At 43.3% G+C, this 22259-nt stretch overlaps 1 protein-coding gene across 1 annotated transcript; it reads right to left on the reverse strand.

Annotated features, from left to right (window-relative positions):
* Positions 1-982: 982 nt before the first annotated feature.
* LOC124689479 (disease resistance protein Pik-2-like) lies at positions 983-8832 on the reverse strand. Its single transcript, XM_047223004.1, has 5 exons — positions 7820-8832; positions 2908-4854; positions 2582-2612; positions 1219-2107; positions 983-1017 (listed from the first exon to the last, which is right to left on the reverse strand). Exons 1-5 carry the CDS (start codon positions 8830-8832, stop codon positions 983-985), a joined length of 3915 nt encoding a protein of 1304 aa, XP_047078960.1.
* Between the last annotated feature and the right edge of the window lie 13427 nt (positions 8833-22259).

Here is a 22259-nt window from a genome sequence, read left to right on the forward strand (position 1 = left end):
GGTGAGAACGAGTTGAAGTTATCCCACCTTACATCGATTAGGCAGAAGCATGATGAATCGACCACCAATTATATCAAGCGCTTTAGAAATACCAAGAACCGATGTTATAGTTCGTTGATAACTGAAAAGAACATGTCTGACTTTGTACTTAATGGCTTGAGGTCACATCTCAAGGAGAAGCTAGAAGGCTTTGATTTCCTAACATTTGGCCAAGTACTGCAGAGAGCTCTAGCTCATGAAAGGCGGGCTAACAAGAGTAACGAGACACATTAGATGAGTCGAAGTCGGATAAATGTAGTCGAAAACGATTCCGACTTAGATGAGGAAGCCGATGTATAGGTTGCTGGGTTTGTTTGGCCAGCTAAGGCTAAACCTCATGTGTGCGATGATCTAAAGCCGATTCCTAAGAATTGGGATGAAGATTTTAAATGCAGTTTCGACATAAGCAAATGCGACAGGATATTTGATGTCTTGTTAAAAGATAGAATCATAAAACTTAGCAATGTTATACCGCTGGCTAATGAGTTAAGGCTGCGGGTTTATTGCAAATATCTTCATTCTTATTCCCATGCAACTAATGATTGTAATGTCTTTCATCAGCAGCTCCAATCGGCCATCAACGAAGGATGATTGAGTTCGGCTGGCATGGAAATTGATCAACAACCGTTCCCAATGAACACGCTAGATCTGAGGGGGAAGAAAGTAATCATTCGGCCAGATGCGGTCGAATCCGTTAACAAAGATAATGTTGTTGTTGGTAAACTCAGAAAAAACAAGGAGAAGGACAAGACCCTGGCAAGGGAGATCGTTCTAAATCGGAATCCAACGGTAATGAGACTATACCAAGATCACCATCAAAGATCACCGGCAAAGATATGTCCTTTACATTGCTCCTTATATAACTAAGACGCACGGTCAGCGAAGTATTCTACTTTTTTTTTTCTATTTTACGAGGTGAAGTAATGGCGAAATACCAAATCGTTCAATGGTGATATGGAGATCCCTGCTTTGTTGTCCCTGCTAAGAATCAATACAACTTAGATTATCCAGAAAATATCCACAACCTCCTACAATAATGCCTATCTTTTGATGTCGTAAATATTTTTGTTTTCACAATCAAATCCATTGGCATAACCCCCCATCCTCTCCCTCGCGTCGCCCCTCCAGGCGACCGGGGGGGAAACCCTAGATCGGGCGCCGCCAGCTCCTCCCCCCAACCTCCCTCCCCTTCTCGTCGCCCCTGGAGGCGGCCGCCGGCAAGGCTGTGCGGCGCCGGTGATGGGGGCGGCGGGGAGCTCCTCTCTGGCCCCCACGCGCGGCTGCAGGGAGGAAGGCGGCCGGGTGGCGGGGATGGCCTTCGCGCGGGGACTCGTCGCTGGCTCTCCTCCCGTCTCTCCCCTCTTCGGCCCGGCCTCGCCGGTGCCTGGGTGTGGTGGCTGGTGGCCGGGCTGTGCGCCGCCAACCGTGCGAATTCCATGGATGCAAGGCGGCGGCCTTGGGCGCGGGGTGGGGCGTCGCCAGCCTGGCGGCGGGTGGTGGCGCCGGTGCTGCGTTCTGCGATCTTCGGCCGTGTGGACGGCGAAGGGGCGGCGGGCGCAGGCCTGGTGCGGAGGTCGCCCCATCGGGCCTCCGGCATCAGATCTGGACAGGTGCTCTTCCTCCCTGCGGTGCTCCTCCCATCTCCCTGGCCTCGGACTCCCTCCGGCGGTGTGGTGAGGTTGGTCGGCGGTGGGCTCTCAACCGGGGGAAACCCTTGGCTGATGGCGGCGGCCACGAGGTCGACGACGCTGGCGACGGCGCCGTGCTCCTTCTTGAAGGCGACATCGAGGTTGTATCCCCTCCCTCCCCTGCTCTGCTTATCTCGGGCGAAAGCCCAAAACTTCGGTTTGGACGGCGGCGGCGCTCTGGCGTCGTTCCCTCGTTGGAGGCGCTGGTCGGAGATAGCGGATACGGGTGGACGAGCTCGGCGGCGGTTGGTAGGCAATGTCTGTGCCTGCTCCCGGCAGCTTGGTCTAGTGTGTTGTGGTGCGGGCTGCGGGTGGCGGTGATGTTCGTGGGTGGCGGTGCGGCGAGGCGAGTGCTTGAAGTCCTTCTCCCCGGCAGTGACCTCCGATATCCATGCGTGCTCAGGGAGAGCAGTCTACCTCTGACAGGTCCGGCGCCTCTCGATCCGGGGCGAGAAAGCAGGGAGCTTTCTGCGGAGGTAGAAACGGATGGTGCTTGGGTTTGTGCGTGGCCTCGGGAGGTTGACTAGGGCGTGAGCTCTCAATGGCGGTCCTCTTCACCAGCTTCGGTGCCTCTTCAGTCGGATCGCAAGGCTGGACAACGGACACGAAGCTCAAGCTGTGTTTCTTTTTCTTTCTTATATGCTTGTTGTTTTTCGTCTCCTGTTAGCTGTTCTTCAGCACCATGTAACAACTTGCCGGCAACGGCCTTATTAATTTAAGGCAGGGCTACGGCCTTCTCTTTAAAAAAAAAAAAAACAATCAAATCCATTTTACAAGGTGAGCTCTTTATTCATTTTGGACAAATGTATCTTCCATAAGAATTTTCTTATGCGCTTATCAAATATTTCTAGCACTGATTTATGGAGCAGGTTCATAGGCATGCATCTGATAACGCAAGGTGCGTAAACAAGCATTGATTATCATGGCGTCTGGATCGTTCTATGTTACTGTAAGTGAAAATGTGATGGAACAATGTATATATTGGACATGCTCAAGAGTGTAAATCATTACAAGTGCGAGTCCTCATCCGCTGAATTCAAAAGAAGTTCAAGCACTATTATTACAAACGTTAACTGGCCAAACAAATATCGTCTTTGGCTTGCACAATGGATATAAATAAAAAATAAAATATTTCTAAGAATAAATAACAAACCAGTGAATTGGCTTTGGGGACACTCACTCGTGATACTGATCAACAATTATTCTGGGTCCTTTGTCATCCTTCCTTGCTGCAGATGCCATATCCTCTACCATAAACTTGGTAACATCACCTGCTTCGTCATGAACTCTAAGATGCACCTCTTTGAGATCTTCAAGGTTTTCGATGCCATACATTCCCTCCAAATTGCTGAACTTTAGCTCAAGCCTCTCCAGCTTCGGCATTGCCTTATCTGGAAAGCTAAGCAGTGGTACGCAAGGAGCCGAGAAGCGAAGAAGCTTGAGCTCCTCAAATCCACTAGCTGGAGCAATTATCTCCCTATCAGAGTGTGCCGTATTTCCTGGATCCTGCTTTGCTGAAGTAAGCGAAAACGTGAGAGAAAACAATTTTTGGAGCTTGCTCAAGCGCTGCAAGGCATCTGTAGCCAGCACCGTCACGGAGAGAGTCAACTTTGTCAGAGCATCCAGTTCTGTGATCCATTGTGGGAGCTCGATCAACTTGCCAGATAGCTCGAGAGCATTGAGAAACTTGGGAGGGGAAGATAGAGCATTCAGTGATGTCAGAAATTCAGATGACTGGTCATCAATTATAAGGGTGTGGAGAGAGTAGCCACCAAGGTACTCGATTGAGGAGCTTAAATCACTGAAAAGCTTACTCCCCTTCTGGATACTGAGCTTGTAAATGGCTAGCTTCCTTAGATCTGTGAGATGATGAAGGTCCGCCACAGAAACCGCAGATCCTTGAACGATCTCGATACCTGACAATATGCGCAGGGATTTCATTGTTTCCTTCTTTAGGTCTTCTGGAAGCTTCAGTGCCTTCCGTGTTCTTTTGTTCCCACCAAGTATGTTCACCAGTCGTTCAAGGACGCAGATGTTGCTGGGCAGCTCTTTGACATTGGTCTCCCTTATGTCAATAGTCTCCAGATACTGGAGTTTTTCTATCTTTTTAGGTATCTTGTCAATCTCTGTCCTTCGGAGGCTGAGGTACTTGAGTAGAAGCATCTTGCATATCTCCTTGGCATGTTGCTTTTTGAAATCCTTGCAACCTTCAAGGTCTAACACTTGCACAATTCCAAATTTCAGTGAGTTGGAAGGCAGTTGGGCCAAGCTCCCAAACAAGGTCAAAGATCGAACATGAGAAAAGTTCATGCTCTCCATTGCCTTCTTGTGTTTGGACTCACCGCCTTGGAGGGATAGACGGCGAACTTTGTTGCTAGGCGGCGCCATGATCCAGTGGCCACCAACCACTGTGACGAAGTTTTCTTCACTTGCCTTGGACACAATGTACTCAAGAACCATGTCATGAACTTGGTAGCTCTTGACCTTCCCATTGCTGCTGTGCTCCACGGCACGTATGATCTTTCTCTTTACAAGATGGTTAAAGTATGTCTCCGCGACATCCTCCACGCTCAGCCCATCCTTCTCACTAACGAATCCTTCTGCCAGCCACCGCCTTGTCAGCCGCTTTCTGCTTATCTTGCGCCCCTTGGGAAATATGCACAAATACAAGGAGCAAGTCTTGATCTCACCAGGCATATCATTGTAACAGTGACTAAGTATCCTCGTGACTCCGTCCTGTGCAAGAGCTTTGCTGGAGTCTGGTACCAGACTGCTGCACACTTTCTTCCATTCATCTTCTTCTCTGTTTGGGTTGCAGGCGGCGTGCCCAGCCATGGTAACTATGGCCAATGGCAGACCCCCACACATTTCCCAGAGTCTGGGTGGAACTTTGTTATGGTTTTCATTGCCCATTTTTGATTCGGCCATGAAAAGTTCTCTAGGCTTTTCATCGCTAAGTACAACCACCTTATGAATACGATCTGCTTTACTTCTCTTGCAGGCACTGGCAACAGCTTGAAACCGTGTGGTGACTATTATTCTACTGCCTTTGTTAATTGTAGGCAGTGATTTTTTTATCTTGTCCCACATAGATGCAGACCATACATCATCAACTAAGATCAAGTAGCTGCAATGAGAAGATGAATTCAATAAGATTGGACATCTAAAATAAGCTTTTTCACAGTACACTATTATATCTTATCACTAACAAAGGGTAAACATGTGTGAGGATCTTTGGATTCCAAGCTCCTCTGAATCCCTGAATTATCAAAAATAATAACTTACATTTAAATGTTTCACAAACATCTGCAACAATTTACACATGTACTATACTAGATTTTGGGAAGACACATGGCTAGGTGATCTGCCTCTTAAGGATCAATACCCGACTCTTTACAACATTGTTAACCATACAAATGTTACGGTAGCACATGTGATGGGCTCAACATCTCTGAACATAGGATTCAGGAGAGCTTTATCTGCGAACAAATGGGATAGATGGGTCCATTTAGTTACTCGCCTCATGATGTTTCAATTGACGGATGTGGAGGATGCTTTTAGATGGTCGATAACTACTTCTGGTGTGTTCAGTGTTAAATCTATGTACACAGACTTGCTTAATGGACACACAAGTTATCTTAAGAAATATATTTGGAAGATCAAGGTTCCACTTAAAATCATAATTTTTATGTGGTTCCTACATAAGGAAGTTATATTGACCAAAGACAATCTTAGCAACCGGAATTGGCATGGATGCACTAAATGTAGTTTTTGTGATCAAGATGAAACAATACAACATTTGTTCTTTTCATGTCCCTTTGCCAAAATCATTTGGAGGATTATTTATATGACGTTTAATTTACCTCCTCCTTCTAGTATCTTAAATTTGTTTGGAAATTGGTTAAATGGGGTGCCAAAAAAAGATAAAGGCCACATTAGAGTCGGTGTGTGAGCTTTATTGTGGGCTATATGGACAGTCCGTAATGATTTTATATTTAACAAAAGGAGTTTCCCATCTTTTATGCAGGTTATCCCTTTGGTCACTCATTGGATCCATATGTGGTCCTTCCTGCAGCCGGTGGAGGAACGTCCGGACATGGATATTGGGTGCAACCGTTTGGCGACGGTCGCACGGGATTTCTATAGCCAGCGCGGTTGGCGGTCTGAGAAAAGGCTCACATCATGATGCTACATCGCTTTTTTCTTCTAGCTTTTTTTAGGTGGCGTATCCATGTTGAGACTCTAAGTGATCCATGAGCTGTAATAATTGTGTACTGTTACTACTGTTTTGGTGTGACTTACTTTAATAAAAATCCGTATGCATCAATTGATGCAGAGGCAGGGGCACCCCATTTCGAAAAAAAAACTATAGATCTGCCCAACATAACTACGAAATTTAATTTATAATATTAATTTAATTGTGAGATACAAAAATATATGTGAATATATAATACACCCTTCGTCCAACAAAGTATGTCTCAACTTTTTCTAAATTAGGATGTATAGACACAAATATTTATCTTTTTACCTAGCCAAAAATGAAAAAAAATACTCAATGAAAATGTCCAATTGTATTGCATTCCCTCTATCCCTTGATATAGGATGTTATTACAACTAATCTACACCTATATTGGTTTTAATAACATCTTATATTATGAGACGGAGGGAGTAGCTCATATGCTTCGAAAGAATTGGAGGATTGACTCGGGTTCAGATTGCACTCTCTGTCAGACAGCCAGCTTGGAGACGAGAACACATTTATTTTTCGAATGTGATTTTGCTAGAAACTGTTGGAATGCAATTAACATTCAGTGGCCAAGTGACAAGTCTATAGTTGAGGGGTTTTGGGAGGCTAAAAATAACTTCCAGGGACCCTGCTTTGTGGAGATTTTTGCTTGTGCGGCATGGAACATTTGGAAGTCCAGAAATGATTTCATCTTTCAGGCCATTCCTTTTTCTTTAGGGCGTTGGGAAGTAGGGTTTCAGAGTGATCTTTGGCTTCATCATTGCAGAGTCAAACAATCTGCAGTTCAGCCCCTTCTTGGGTGGTTACTAGACATCCTTAGTTAATTCTTCTTATGTGTTTTTTAGTTTCTTTCCAGCCACCTTGATGTAATCCTCTCTTTAGGGGCAATTCTCTTGCCTCTTGTACAGTTTGCTTTTGTTTTTCATATATATATATAAAATACACCGTAGGGGATTCCCCTACGGTAAAGGTGCCAAAAAAAGTAACTCATATCTAAATGCACGTGTAGAATTCATGTTTATTTGAAACACTTGAAAATATTCTCAATTTTGGTGACCAGATTATCGAAGCCTGTCAATTCAGATCATCTTTTCGCTCCCGAGCAGCGGTGAGCCCTTCATTTCAAAATAAAACATAAAACTGCATTTACAAGTTTTATAACTTTCCAAAGATAGTTGCATGTGTATATGTTAGAACACTAGCTATGAATCTCAAAATTTCGTGAATGTTCATACTTGCTTGTACAAAAGAGACAACCATAATATCTACAATATTAATATCAGTGCTATACTATTTTTTCTTGTTGATCAGCACATTGTATTTTTGTTGTATAACTCGAAACGGATGTATTTTTCATGAAATTTTATTAGTCTATTGCCTCACGGGTTTACATGTCGGTTTCTTTTTAGATTTAAAATTATAGTGATCAATGGAGATCAGGATCTGAAAGCAATTGCCCATGAGCTGCTTATTGATGGATGTCGGGTTTTTTCTGGTCAAATATCGACAGCAAGGAAACAAGCTAACAATTATTCAGTTATGCCCAAATAAGTCGATTATTAAACTGGCATATCATTCTCTTTAACATAAAAACCCTTTTTTCTATCTTGATTAAAGTGTTCAGTAAGTTGCTTGTGTCTATGGAGAAATAACATGATTTTTTTTCCTTTTGAACATTTCTTTCTTTCCAAATGATTCATTGCTTGTCATATGAGAGGTAAAAATGTTCAGAGCGGACACTTTCCTTTTATTGGTTTTCTGTTCATCCATACTATGCAATTCTATGATTCTGCAATCAAGTAACTAACCATGCATCATCTACACACAGTTTGAAAATATGATGTACCTTTGTCCTTCCAAGTGCTTCTTCAGGGCTTGTGTCATCTCCGAGGTGCTACCACCGCGCTGCACATCTTCCTTGTGGCCCTTGTGGACGACAGTATCCCATAGGTTGCCAATGGAGGCCATGAGGCGATTTTTCTCAGAGGTGCCACCACTCCTACTGCCTTTCGGGCCATTGCCATTTTTGTATTGTGGATGGACTTGATCGAGTATGATCCGTACTATCGCTTCTATGTCAGAGCTCTGCGACACCGTGACCTTCGCCCTGCAGTCAAACTGATCGCCAAAGTTCTGGTATAATGCCGAGGCGATGGTAGTCTTGCCCACCCCTCCGAACCCAACAATAGCCAGGACGCCTTGGTCTTCCTTCGCAGCCTCAGTTGGGGACGGTGCAGGATCTTGTGAGGAGGCAGCGTGATCATGGGGAGCCGGTTGCAACATCATCCACTTCCCCAGCTCCTCCATTTCCTTGACCACTCCCACCGGAGTCTTGGTGCCAACAAGCTCGAGGCCGATCTGCTGGTTATCGGCAGCCTGGAATCCAGTGGCAGCTCCAACAGACTGAGCGTCGCTGCTCTTCGGGTTCTCGACGCCATATCTGGTACGCCGTTCACCGATCTGCTCTGCGCGCACCTTGAGCTGAGCGATGTTGGAAGCGATGTCGCGGCGAGGTCGCCACGTCCAAACCTCATAGACATTGGAGACGATGAACGCGCAGCAGACGTCGCCGCCGGGGTCGTGGGAGAGGCGGTGCGCGAAGTCGTCCACGCAATCCTCGATGTCGTAGGTGACATCGCGGATCTGCTTCATCCAGTCCTTCATCCGGCGGTCGTGGCCCTGGGGAGCGCTGTTGCTGAGGTCGCCCAGGAAGGCCTGCATGCTCGCCATCTCGTCGTTGATGTACTGGACGTCGCCCCGGACGGCCCTGATGAGAGCATACTCGTGAGCAAGCAAGCCCCCGAGCTTGCTCAGGAGAGATTTCATGGTGGCCTCCGAAGCCCCCACCACCAACTCCATTGCTGAGACCCTTTGGATCTCCTTCACTGGCTTCTGCAAATTTTGGCTGAATGTATTTTCTTTAGGATCACGGTAGCAACAAGAGAATGAGATTCGCCGTGCTCTGCAGCATGCACTCTCCAGCTATCTCTGAAACTTGGAGGTGCTTTGGCTTTCAATTTGTAGAGGCGCCTCCATGCTAAAGTCAACCAGCACTTTGCCGAGAAGATTTTATTGGGAGCTGTAGATTATCTTAATTATAGTTTCCCTAATTCAGAGTTACTTAAAATATAATTAAAATTAGAACTAGCTAGAATTGCATGCTAATAATAGAGCTCAAATAGCATGGAGTTACATCCTATATACACTTAAGATTCAATATTTATGGTAGGTATGGTAAATATCGACCTATTCACTTTGTGGTCAATGACTGACGGGTATGGCACTAGTGAGGTGGTATGCAATGGAACCATCATCAAGAACTGTCAGGTAACATTTCCCTCTTGGCCCTGTCAGGAATAACATATTGCTTTAATAAGCATCTACGTCCGGTGCCTGACGGAAACCCAACATGAAAGTTTTTCTCATAGTTTTCGGTTTATCGCTAGCAATTAAGAAAAAGAAGGATCCTATGAATTCCTGCATATAATAGAAACATTTGTATTGGGAAGCTAATGACCCTAGTCGCAAGTTTCACTGGGTTAGGTGGGATATCTGATGTGTAAACCCAAGTCCTTGGGGGGGATTGGGTATTATGAACACTAATGCTATGAATATTTGCCTTATGGCAAAGTGGATCTTAAAACTTTGCACGGGTGGTCAAGGCCTATGGGCTGACATCATTAGGAGCAAGTGCCTGCAATCTAAGAACCTGTTGGTCGACGTGCATCGGTTGGGGTCCCAATTCTAGAGGTCGATCCAAAAGTTCAAGTGGGCGTTTGGGTTGGGGGCCAAGCACCTGGTTCATATAGCAGCACATCCACGAGACCGTGGTTGGACTGGTGGCAGGGGTCCGAGGCGCTCAATGTGAGGTTCCCTGCCTTGTTTGCTATCACTATCTAGCCGGGTGCTACGTTTGCCTAGTGTTGGGGAGCGGATGGCTGGCACACCCCCTTCCGACGTGTGTGGGCTTTCGGGAGTGGGTCTCAAACTCGACAATTAGTTTAGATAGTTGGGTGGTGTCACTCTGTCTCTTGAACATAATGGTTTCACCTGGGCCATGGAGCCTTCAGGCAATTTTTTTGGTGCGGTCTCTCTACCGCAAGCTCTGCCAAGGGACAGAGAGGAAACACTATGGCGAACTATGAAGATAGTTGTCCCACTTGAAGTTTGAATTTTCCTCTCAGAGTTTGTCCAAAAGCGGTTACCCTCTAATGGTAACATCGACCAAAAGCATGGCCAATCTTCAAGCCTATGTTCATTGCGTGTGGACTATGAGAACACAAACCACATGTTTTTCTTGTGCCATCTGGATAAGTTCCTTTGGAGTGCAATTAGGGAACGGTTGGGATGCCGCTGAAACCCCTCTTGTTTCACGGACATATATAGGATCCTACAGTCTTGGGTAGGCCAAACTAAGCGGGTCCTCTGGATATGTTGTGCGGCTCTTTGCTTGACTTTGTGGAACATTAGGAGCAAGTTCATTATTGAGGGAATGTTCACGGTCCAGCCCGTTGATGCTTTGTATAAATCATCCATGTATTTGCAGGTGTGGAGACTAGTTGCTATGATGATTTGAGCTCTCCACAACACCATTTGAGATGCTCCATCCTAGGAGTCTCTACTATCTTGCATGTATCATGTACCATGTAGCTGAGTACCTTGCAGTGGTTAGCGTTGGGGCGCAGACTCACTGCTTTTGACGTTTGTGTTGTCCGTTGCTTGTACACTTTGTTATTGTTTGTTCGTGTTGTGTTGTCTTCGTTTTCTTTTCAGACTTTGTTGTAACGTTGCCGTTGTGGCTTTATTAATTTAAAACCGTTGTCCGCTCGAGCCTTCCGTTTAATAGAAACCTTTCGTGACATACGGGTCAATTCTTACACATGACAATGTACATATGAAAACAAGGGGTTGGGTATCAACACTTGGTATCCTATGCCAAGTCCTATCATATTCAGTCAAACCTAACCATGAGTTCATTGAAATAAGAGCAACTTGCTTAGGATGACCAAAAGAAATGCTGATTGCAGGCATCTATGTGGTGTCCACTGTACTAGCAAAGATAAAAATAGGGCTGTAGTTTAACTAACAAGCAACTTGATTAATCTAGCGTTTAACTAATCCATTATGCCTTGCTAACAGCTTGGCATGTTAGATTTAGAAATTAGCTGTTGTAGGTTGTTATGTCGAGCATATTATCTGTATATATCATCAAGTTCAAAAAAAATCATAACTTTCATGGTCGATCAGGGTAATGGCTGGGGCAGAACAGAGAAGAGGAGACCCTTTACGCAACTCTCTGAGGTGACAAAGCGTCACAGACATCAGGGCATGTCGTCGAACAAGAGGCGCACGCGTGGGACCTAGCATTGTGTCGAGCAGGTACCGCGTGTCGCCGATGTGGTTGCGGATGTGGAGAGGAGAATGCCAGCCGGACTGGAGGAGGACTTGGCGGCTGCAGCAGTGGCGAGTACGAAGTGGCATGTGTCATACAGAGAGCATGTTTGGCTGATCGGTGGCCACAAAGGACGTTAAGGCGCGAGCCTGACGAGGTCGCTACAATATCAAAAGTATCCTAATGCAAACATCCAAACATAACTTAGTGCCTATTTGATCATTATACTATGCTGACACCTTTGCGTGTTAATTAGGCTACCTATTAGTTGACATGTCTATCATATTACCTGTATTATGGCTCTATCCTATTGTTTGAATTAGAAGTTACTACCTCCATGAAACGCCGCATGAGTTGTTGTTCTCCATGAAGTTACTCCCTTCTTGAAGGAGTTGTTGTTCTCCATGAAACGCTGCATGAGTTGAATAAAAAGAAATTGGACGCGGTTCTTTTCAAGATTGATTTTCAGAAGGCTTATAATAAAGTTAATTGACCCTTTTTTGCAGCAAGTCATGCGCATGAAAGGTTTTGACCCTAAATGGTGTGATATGATACGGAGTTTTGTGCAACGGGGGTAGTGTGAGAGTGAGGGTAAATGAGGATATTGGACATAACTTCCAAACAAGGAAAGGTTTGAGACAAGGTGATATGTTGTCTCCAATACTTTTCAATATTGTTGCAGACGTTTTAGCTATATTAATCGCTCGTGCAAAAGAAGAGGGTCAAATAGGAGGTCTTGTGCCTCATTTGGTGGATGGCGGTGTGTCTATCCTCATATATGCAGATGATACAATACTTTTTATGGAGCATTACACTGAAAAAACGGTAAATATGAAATTAATTCTTTGCATATTTGAGCAACTATCTGGCTGAAAATCAATTTCCATACAAATGAGTTATTCTGTTTTGGACAAGCTAAGGAGGTGGAGAATGATTTCAGAGAAATATTTGGATGCGAATCTGGCTGTTTACCAATTAAATATCTTGGTATTCCGGTACACCATAAGAAACTTCAAAATGCTGAATGGAATCCAGTGGAGAGTCGATTTGATGCTGTTGTATTGTGTTCCGAAATCTATTTACCTGTTGTACTATGGAAGGAGTCCTAACGGACAATGGTATGCCAAACGTGCTAGACGTAGCACAGTACAACTCTATTTCGTGTCCGCCAAGAAAGAGACTTGTTTGCCCCTATATATAGTCCAAGATAGTCATAGAATAGATGAGAGAAAGATACACCAGATTGATAGCACGTAGAGGATCTGTCCTCTCGTGTATTGTAATACTCCTCCAATTATAGTAAGAGCGCCGCCGTGCGTTTCGTGGTTTTTCCCGTTTAGGTTTTCCACGTAAAAATCTGTGTTCTTGTTCTTGTTTGATCTACTTTTATTTGCGTGGTTTTGTAACAAGTGGTATCAGAGCACAAGGTTTTAAGATTAATCCTGTCCGGGAGACTTTCCGCTGCGCTCCCGGGCAGCACCGCGCAGCAGCGTTTAGATCAACCGCCGCCATCTTGTAGCAATCAAGCAGCTTCACAAGTTCGTGGTTTCGTGAGATCAGATCCAGAGATCGCAGTTTTTCGTTGGCGTTCCGTGCGCCATCTCCTGCGATCCAAATCGCGTCTGCTCAGATCAAGAGAAGATGCATCACTGTTCCGCGATTCTGTTACCGAGTCTGGTACGCCGTTCCGATCCGTTTTTCGTGTGGCCTTATTTTAGTTTGCTTCCGTCTAATTCTACCGCCACGAGTGGATCAAGGTGGAGTACCAGATCTGTGCATGCGTTTGGCCATCCATCTTTCTACATCTGTATCCCGTCCGCGGCCTGCCGAGCATTTTGTTCGGCGTTATCCCTGATTAACTGGAGCTGTACGTGCGTTTCAACATACATGAAGCAGCTCGATCAGTTCAAGTTCCGAGGCGAGGTTTTAAATCCGATTTTGCTAACACGTGAAGACAATTTGCTAGTAGTTCAGATTTATCTTTCAGCTCTCGTTAGAGCAAATACAATAGAGTTCAGTCAGCTGACTATAAGATATTAAATAATATATTTTAGATGAGTTGGAGGAGAGAGAAGAGGAGAGAGAAGGGAGGTGGGCTACTATGCAATAGCCAGCTCTTGCACGTGCTCCTAGGCACCTTGTGAGAGTGAAATGTGGGTCATATATTAGTAAAGTACTACATTCTTATAGCCAACTATTGTACATGTTAGCTATATGATGACTACAAATGATATGACATCTTGTTATAGCCAACAGTTGGCTATACTATTGGAATTGCTCTTATTGCTATGTCCATCCAAGATACTATCAGATGCTACTTTTTCAGTTTTTGCTCCGCAGTTTTAATTCTACATAGAATGTTTCTACGGTTTGTACTACTTTGTGATCACAGTTTTATCGACTCATGGATATTATGAAGTACGATTTTCAGCTGTTATATTATGACACAAGGTTTTCCCTATGGCAAGTCGAGATGCGAGCGCTGGTTCGCGCAAGCCGATTATGAGGATGCACTGGATAGATTGGAAAATAAGCATGCTGCTGTTTGGACACTGAGGAGGAAAAGGATTATTTTGCCACCTATGTTTGATGATTTGCCGATGGTATGATCATCGTTTTTAAATAGTTTTCACTTCAAGGTGGAGTTTATTGGATTAGCCTGTCGGGAGATATTACGGATGCAAATTTCAGATATTATGTTGCTACGATTATATGAAGAACACAATTCAAATATGAAGAAAAAAAATATGGAGGAGGTAATTTTTATGCCTGTTGGTAGCCAGCATTATACTCTTTGATCTCCGAGTTTTTGTTGTTATGCATGTGAAGGTTTTGCTTTGTTACTCAAGTTTATGATGAAGATTATTTGAGATGCAAGTGGAGATTGTTTTCTGCTAGATACTACAACATTTGGTACTGTAAGTTTCAGTGCAATTCAGTTGTCTATGCTCTTTCAAGAGGGGTGTATTGCAGAGTTGATGCTCCATTGCATACTGAGGTTCCTTCATCCGACAGTTGTTTTACAGAGATAGTTTTTGACCATGTCATGGATTTTCATTAGCCATTACAAATCGGCAGTTTTTGGTGTATGTGATGCCCTTCGTACCAGATGCTCTTGCATGAGTATGTTTGCTGAGGTTTGTGCTTTCAGTTTTGTAGCACGTTCAGATTCCATGAGATGAGTTCTTCACAATGTTATGTGCACGAAGATGTTGCACTATGAGCTATGCGCTCGTTCAGGCACCACAGGAGATATGATGACTTATGTCATTTGATGTTTGAGCAGTTTCAGTTTTTCTTTGAGGTCAGTGGCACAGACTCAGACTTTTGCTGGGGTTTTACAGGATACCCAGGTTCATATGTCTGCTTTGTTGACAGCTGTGTTGTTTTCTGGACGATCCAAGATTGATTTGCCCAATTTGACTTCATGAGAAGTTTATTAGTCCTATGGACGTTTCAAGGCACAAGGTTTACTTGTGATGATGACTTTAGGTGAGGAGTTGAATGTTATCTATGACTGTTGCAAGGGATTTCGGCTCAAGGTGGAGTTTGTTGTATTGTGTTCCGAAATCTATTTACCTGTTGTACTATGGAAGGAGTCCTAACGGACAATGGCATGCCAAACGTGCTAGACGTAGCACAGTACAACTCTATTTCGTGTCCGCCAAGAAAGAGAGTTGTTTGCCCCTATATATAGTCCAAGATAGTCATACAATAGATGAGAGAAAGATACACCAGATTGATAGCACGTAGAGGATCTGTCCTCTCGTGTATTGTAATACTCCTCCAATTATAGTGAGAGCGCCGCCGTGCGTTTCGTGGTTTTTCCCGTTTGGGTTTTCCACGTAAAAATCTGTGTTCTTGTTCTTGTTTGATCTACTTTTATTTGCGTGGTTTTGTAACAGGTGCTAAGCTAGGATGTTGGCGTAGCAAATTACTCTCCTACGGGGATAGATTAGTGCTAACCAATTCAGTCTTGACAAGCTTATCAATGTTTATGTTATCTTTTCTTAGGTAATGTTTGGATTTTTTCAGGTCTAGTTTCTTTTGGCAAACAGATGACAACAAGAAAAGGTAAAGATTGACTAAATGAAGTATGATATGTAGACGAAAGGATCAAGGGGGCCTCGGCATTGAAGTAATAGAGCTTAAAAATAGATGTTTGTTGAGTAAGTGATTATTTAAATTGATCACTGAAGAGGGAATGTGGCAACAAATATTACACTACAAGTACTTGAAGAATAAAACGTTAGCGCAAGTTGAGGTTAAGCCCCCTGACTCTCCATTTTGGAAGGGCCTGATGTCTACGGGAGCTTCTATTCTTGTAGACAGTGTTGGGCCTCCAAGAGCAGAGGTTGTAGAACAGCAACAAGTTTCCCTTAAGTGGATACCCAAGGTTTATCGAACTCAGGGAGGAAGAGGTCAAAGATATCCCTCTCATGCATCCCTAGATTACAAGCATCATCATATGAATCTCAATCATGTAAGGCAGCTCATGAGATTATTGTATTGAAGCACATAGGAGAGAGATGAACCACATAGCTACCGGTACAGCCCCGAGCCTCGATGGAGAACTACTCCCTCCTCATGGGAGCAGCAGCGGTGATGAAGATGGCGGTGGAGATGGCAGCGGTGTCGATGGAGAAGTCTTCCGGGGCACTTCCCCGCTCCGGCAGGGTGCCGGAACGGAGACTCTGCCCCCAGATCTTGGCTTCGCGATGGCGGCGGCTCTGGAAGGTTTCTCTGGTTTTCGTCGAACGCCCCGAGGTTTTTAGGTCAGGGGCTTTATATAGGCGGAGAGGCGGCGCAGGAGGGCTTCTGGGGGGCCCACACCCTAGGGGGGCGCGCCCCCCCTTGGCCGCGCCGGGGTGTGGTGTGGTGGCCCTGCCCCCCTTCTCTGGCGGTTCTCGTGTGTTCTGGATGCTTCCGGGTAAAATAGGAACCTGGGCGTTGATTTCGTCCGATTCCGAGAATATTTCGTTACTAGGATTTCTGAAACCAAAAACAGCGAGAAAACATGAACTGGCACTTCGGCATCTTGTTAATAGGTTAGTTCCAGAAAATGCACGAATATGACATAAAGTGTGCATATAACATGTAGATAACATCAATAATGTGGCATGGAACACAAGAAATTATCGATACGTTGGAGACGTATCAGCATCCCCAAGCTTAGTTCTCGCTCGTCCCGAGCGGTGTAAAACGATAACAAAGATAATTTCTGGAGTGACATGCCATCATAAACTTGATCATACTATTTGTAAAGCATATGTAGTGAATACAGCGATCAAAACAATGTATATGACATGGGTAAACAACTGAATCATAAAGCAAAGACTTTTCATGAATAGCACTTCAAGACAAGCATCAATAAGTCTTGCATAAGAGTTAACTCATAAAGTAATAATTCAAAGTAAAGGTATTGAAGCAACACAAAGGAAGATGAAGTTTCAGCGGTTGCTTTCAACTTGTAACATGTATATCTCATGGATATTGTCAACATAGAGTAATATAATAAGTGCAATAAGCAAGTATGTAGGAATCAATGCACAGTTCACACAAGTGTTTGCTTCTTGAGGTGGAGAGAAATAGGTGAACTGACTCAACATTGAAAGTAAAAGAATGGTCCTCATAGAGGAAAAGCATCGATTGCTATATTTGTGCTAGAGCTTTGATTTTGAAAACATGAAACAATTTTGTCAACGGTAGTAATAAAGCATATGCATCATGTAAATTATATCTTATAAGTTGCAAGCCTCATGCATAGTGTACCAATAGTGCCCGCACCTTGTCCTAATTAGCTTGGACTACCTGGATTATCACCGCAATACATATGCTTTAACCAAGTTTCACAAAGGGGTACCTCTATGCCGCCTCGTACAAAGGTCTAAGGAGAAAGCTCGCATTTGGATTTCTCGCTTTTGATTATTCTCAACTTAGACATCCATACCGGGACAACATAGACAACAGATAATGGACTCCTCTTTTAATGCTTTAAGCATTTGACAACAATTAATTCTTTTCTCATTAGAGATTTGAGGATGTATGTCCAAAACTGAAACTTCCACCATGAATCATGGCTTTAGTTAGCGGCCCAATGTTCTTCTCTCACAATATGCATGCTCAAACCATTCAACTCAGTGTAGATCGCCCTTACTTCAGACAAGACGAACATGCATAGCAACTCACATGAAATTCAACAATGAGTTGATGGCGTTCCCCAGTGAACATGGTTATCGCACAACAAGCAACTTAATAAGAGATAAAGTGCATAATTACATATTCAATACCACAATAGTTTTTAAGCTATTTGTCCCATGAGCTATATATTGCAAAGGTGAATGATGGAATTTTAAAGGTAGCACTCAAGCAATTTACTTTGGAATGGCGGGAAAATACCATGTAGTATAGGTAGGTATGGTGGACACAAATGGCATAGTGGTTGGCTCAAGTATTTTGGATGCATGAGAAGTATTCCCTCTCGATACAAGGTTTAGGCTAGCAAGGCTTATTTGAAACAAACACAAGGATGAACTGGTGCAGCAAAACTCACATAAAAGACATATTGAAAACATTATAAGACTCTACACCGTCTTCCTTGTTGTTCAAAACTCAATACTAAAAATTATCTAGACTTTAGAGAGATCAATTATGCAAACCAAATTTTAGCATGCTCTATGTATTCTTCACTAATAGGTGCAAAGTATATGATGCAAGAGCTTAAACATGAGCACAACAATTGCCAAGTATCACATTACCCAAGACATTATAGCAATTACTACATGTATCATTTTCCAATTCCAACCATATAACAATTTAACGAAGAGGAAACTTCGCCATGAATATTATGAGCTAAGAACACATGTGTTCATATGAACCAGCGGAGCGTGTCTCTCTCCCACACAAGCATGATGTAATCCAATTTATTCAAACAAAAACAAAAACAAAAGCACACAGACGCTCCAAGTAAAGCACATAAGATGTGACCGAATAAAAATATAGTTTCAAGAGAAGGAACCTGATAATTTATCGATGAAGAAGGGGATGCCTTGGGCATCCCCAAGCTTAGACGCTAGAGTCTTCTTGATATATGCAGGGATGAACCACCGGGGCATCCCCAACCTTAGACTTTTCACTCTTCTTGATCGTAGTATATCATCCTCCTCTCTTGACCCTTGAAAACTTCCTCCACACCAAACTCGAAACAACTCATTAGAGGGTTAGTGGACAATAAAAATTAACATGTTCAGAGGTGACACAATCATTCTTAACACTTCTGGACATTGCATAAAGCTACTGGACATTAATGGATCAAAGAAATTCATCCAACATAGCAAAAGAGGCAATGCGAAATAAAAGGCAGAATCTGTCAAAACAGAACAGTCCGTAAAGATGGATTTTATTAGGCCACCAGACTTGCTCAAATGAAAATGCTCAAATTGAATGAAAGTTGCGTACATATCTGAGGATCACTCACGTAAATTGGCATAATTTTCTGAGTTACCTACAGAGAATTAGACCCAGATTCGTGACAGCAAAGAAATCTGTTTCTGCGCAGTAATCCAAATCTAGTACTTACTTTACTATCAAAGACTTTACTTGGCACAACAAAACACAAAACTAAGATAAGGAGAGGTTTCTACAGTAGTAAACAACTTCCAAGACACAAATATAAAACAAAGTACTGTAGCAAAATAACACATGGGTTATCTCCCAAGAAGTTCTTTCTTTTTAGCCATTAAGATGGGCTCAAGCAGTTTTAATGATGCACTCGCAAGAAATAGTATTTGAAGCAAAAGAGAGCATCAAGAGGCAAATTAAAAACACATTTAAGTCTAACATGCTTCCTATGCATAGGAATCTTGTAAATAAACAAGTTCATGAAGAGCAAAGTAACAAGCATAGGAAGATAAAACAAGTGTAGCTTCAAAAATTTCAGCACATAGAGAGGCATTTTAGTAACATGAAAATTTCTACAACCATATTTTCCTCTCTCATAATAACTTTCAGTAGCATCATGAGAAAACTCAACAATATAACTATCACATAAAGCATTCTTATCATGAGTCTCATGCATAAAATTATTACTCTCCACATAAGCATAATCAATTTTATTAGTTGTAGTGGGAGCAAATTCAACAAAGTAGCTATCATTATTATTCTCATCAAGTGTAGGAGGCATAGTATAATCACAACAAAATTTACTTTCCATAGTAGGTGGCACCAAAAGACCACTATCATTATCATCATAAATAGGAGGCAAAGTATCATCAAAGAAAAATTTCTCCTCAATGCTTGGGGGACTAAAAATATCATGAAAACCAGCTTCCCCAAGCTTAGAACTTTCTATATCATTATCAACAATGGTGTTCAAAGCGTTCATACTAATATTACTACCAGCATGCAAATAATATTTCATAGGTTTTTTAATTTTCGCATCAAACCATCCATGTTTTAAATCAGGAAATAGAATAAGAAGCTCACTCTTGTACATTATGCCAAACTAGTGTAAACAAGAAACAACAAGATGCAATTGCAGGATCTAAAGGAAATAGCTTTGAGCACACACACAACGGCGCCAAAAAAATACTTTACCTGAGACCGTAGTATGAGAGCCTTTTACCTTTCCTCCCCGGCAACGGCGCCGTAAAAGTGCTTGATGTCTACGGGAGCTTCTATTCTTGTAGACAGTGTTGGGCCTCCAAGAGCGAGAGGTTTGTAGAACAGCAGCAAGTTTCCCTTAAGTGGATACCCAAGGTTTATCGAACTCGGGGAGGAAGAGGTCAAAGATATCCCTCTCATGCAACCCCGCAACCACAAAGCAAGAAGTCTCTTGTGTCCCCAACACACCTAATAGGTGCACTAGTTCGGCGAAGAGATAGTGAAATACAGGTGGTATGAATAAGTAGTAGCAACGGCAACGACACCAGAAAAGTGCTTTGCCCAGGACAGTAAACAAGCAGTAGTAATGTAGCAGTAGTAACACAGTAAAACAGTAAACAAGCAGCGATAGCAGTATTTAGGAACAAGGCCTAGGGATTACACTTTCACTAGTGGACACTCTCAACATTGATCACATAACAGAATAGATAAATGCATACTCTACACTTTTGTTGGATGATGAACACATCGCGTAGGATTACACGAACCCTCAATGCCGGAGTTAACAAGCTCCACAATAATGCTCATATTTTAGTAACCTTTAGTGTAAGATAGATCAACAGACTAAACCAAGTACTAGCATAGCATGCACACTGTCACCTTCATGCATATGTAGGAGGAATAGATCACATCAATATTATCATAGCAATAGTTAACTTCGCAATCTACAAGAGATCATGATCATAGCATAAACCAAGTACTAACACGGTGCACACACTCGTCACCTTTGCACACGTGCGGGAGGAATAAAACTACTTTAATAACACATCACTAGAGTAGCACATAGATAAATTGTGATACAAACACATTGCAATCATAAAGAGATATAAATAAGCACCTCACTATGCCATTCAACAATGAATAAGTATTCTGTGAAATATGGCCTAAGAGACCCACACGGTGCACACACTGTCACCTTTACACACGTGGGACAAGGAGTCTCCGGAGATCACATAAGTAAAACTCACTTGACTAGCATAATGACATCTAGATTACAAGCATCATCATATGAATCTCAATCATGTAAGGCAGCTCATGAGATTATTGTATTGAAGCACATAGGAGAGAGATGAACCACATAGCTACCGGTACAGCCCCGAGCCTCGATGGAGAACTACTCCCTCCTCATGGGAGCAGCAGCGGTGATGAAGATGGCGGTGGAGATGGCAGCGGTGTCGATGGAGAAGCCTTCCGGGGGCACTTCCCCGCTCCGGCAGGGGGCCGGAACAGAGACTCCTGTCCCCCAGATCTTGGCTTCGCGATGGCGGCGGCTCGGAAGGTTTCTCTCGGTTTTCGTCGAACGCCCCGAGGTTTTTAGGTCGGGGGCTTTATATAGGCGGAGAGGCGGCGCGGAGAGGGCTTCGGGGGGCCCACACCCTAGGGGGCGCCCCCCTTGGCCGCGCCGGGGTGTGGTGTGGTGACCCCGCCCCCTTCTCCGGCGGTTCTCGTGTGTTCTGGATGCTTCCGGGTAAAATAGGAACCCGGGCGTTGATTTCGTCCGATTCCGAGAATATTTCGTTACTAGGATTTCGAAACCAAAAACAGCGTAAAACAGAGAACCGGCACTTCGGCATCTTGTTAATAGGTTAGTTCCAGAAAATGCACGAATATGACATAAAGTGTGCATATAACATGTAGATAACATCAATAATGTGGCATGGAACACAAGAAATTATCGATACGTTGGAGACGTATCAGGGCTAAAATCTGAATTTTTCGCTAGAGATATTTTCAAATTGGGAAATGGCTCCTATGTACGCTTTTGGGAAGATGTTTGGCTTGGAGATACTTCCTTGGTGCAGCAATATCCATCTCTATACAACATTGTTCAGCGGAAAAACGTGTTGGTTGCATATGTGCTTGCACAAACACCGCTGAATATAAACTTTAGGCGGACTTTAAATGATAACAAATGGAATCAATGGATTCATCTATGCCAACGCTTAATGTATGTTCACTTAAATAATGATCTGGATAAATTTGTTTGGAGACTTACTGAATCTGGAACATTCATGGTGAAATTTATGTATCTTGACTTCATGCTAGCTTTTTGCCTAAGTATTTGTGGAAGCTTAAAATCCCTACAAAGATCAAGGTTTTCATGTGGTTTCTAAACAGTAAAGTGATGCTCGCTAAGGACAATCTTGCTAAGCTCAACTGAAATGGGTATCAAAAATGTTCTTTCTGTGATTCATTAGAAACTGTGCAACACCATTTTCTTTCTTGTCCTTTT

The sequence above is a fragment of the Lolium rigidum genome, chromosome 2 (genome assembly GCF_022539505.1).
Source record: "Lolium rigidum isolate FL_2022 chromosome 2, APGP_CSIRO_Lrig_0.1, whole genome shotgun sequence".
Taxonomy (NCBI): domain Eukaryota; kingdom Viridiplantae; phylum Streptophyta; class Magnoliopsida; order Poales; family Poaceae; genus Lolium; species Lolium rigidum.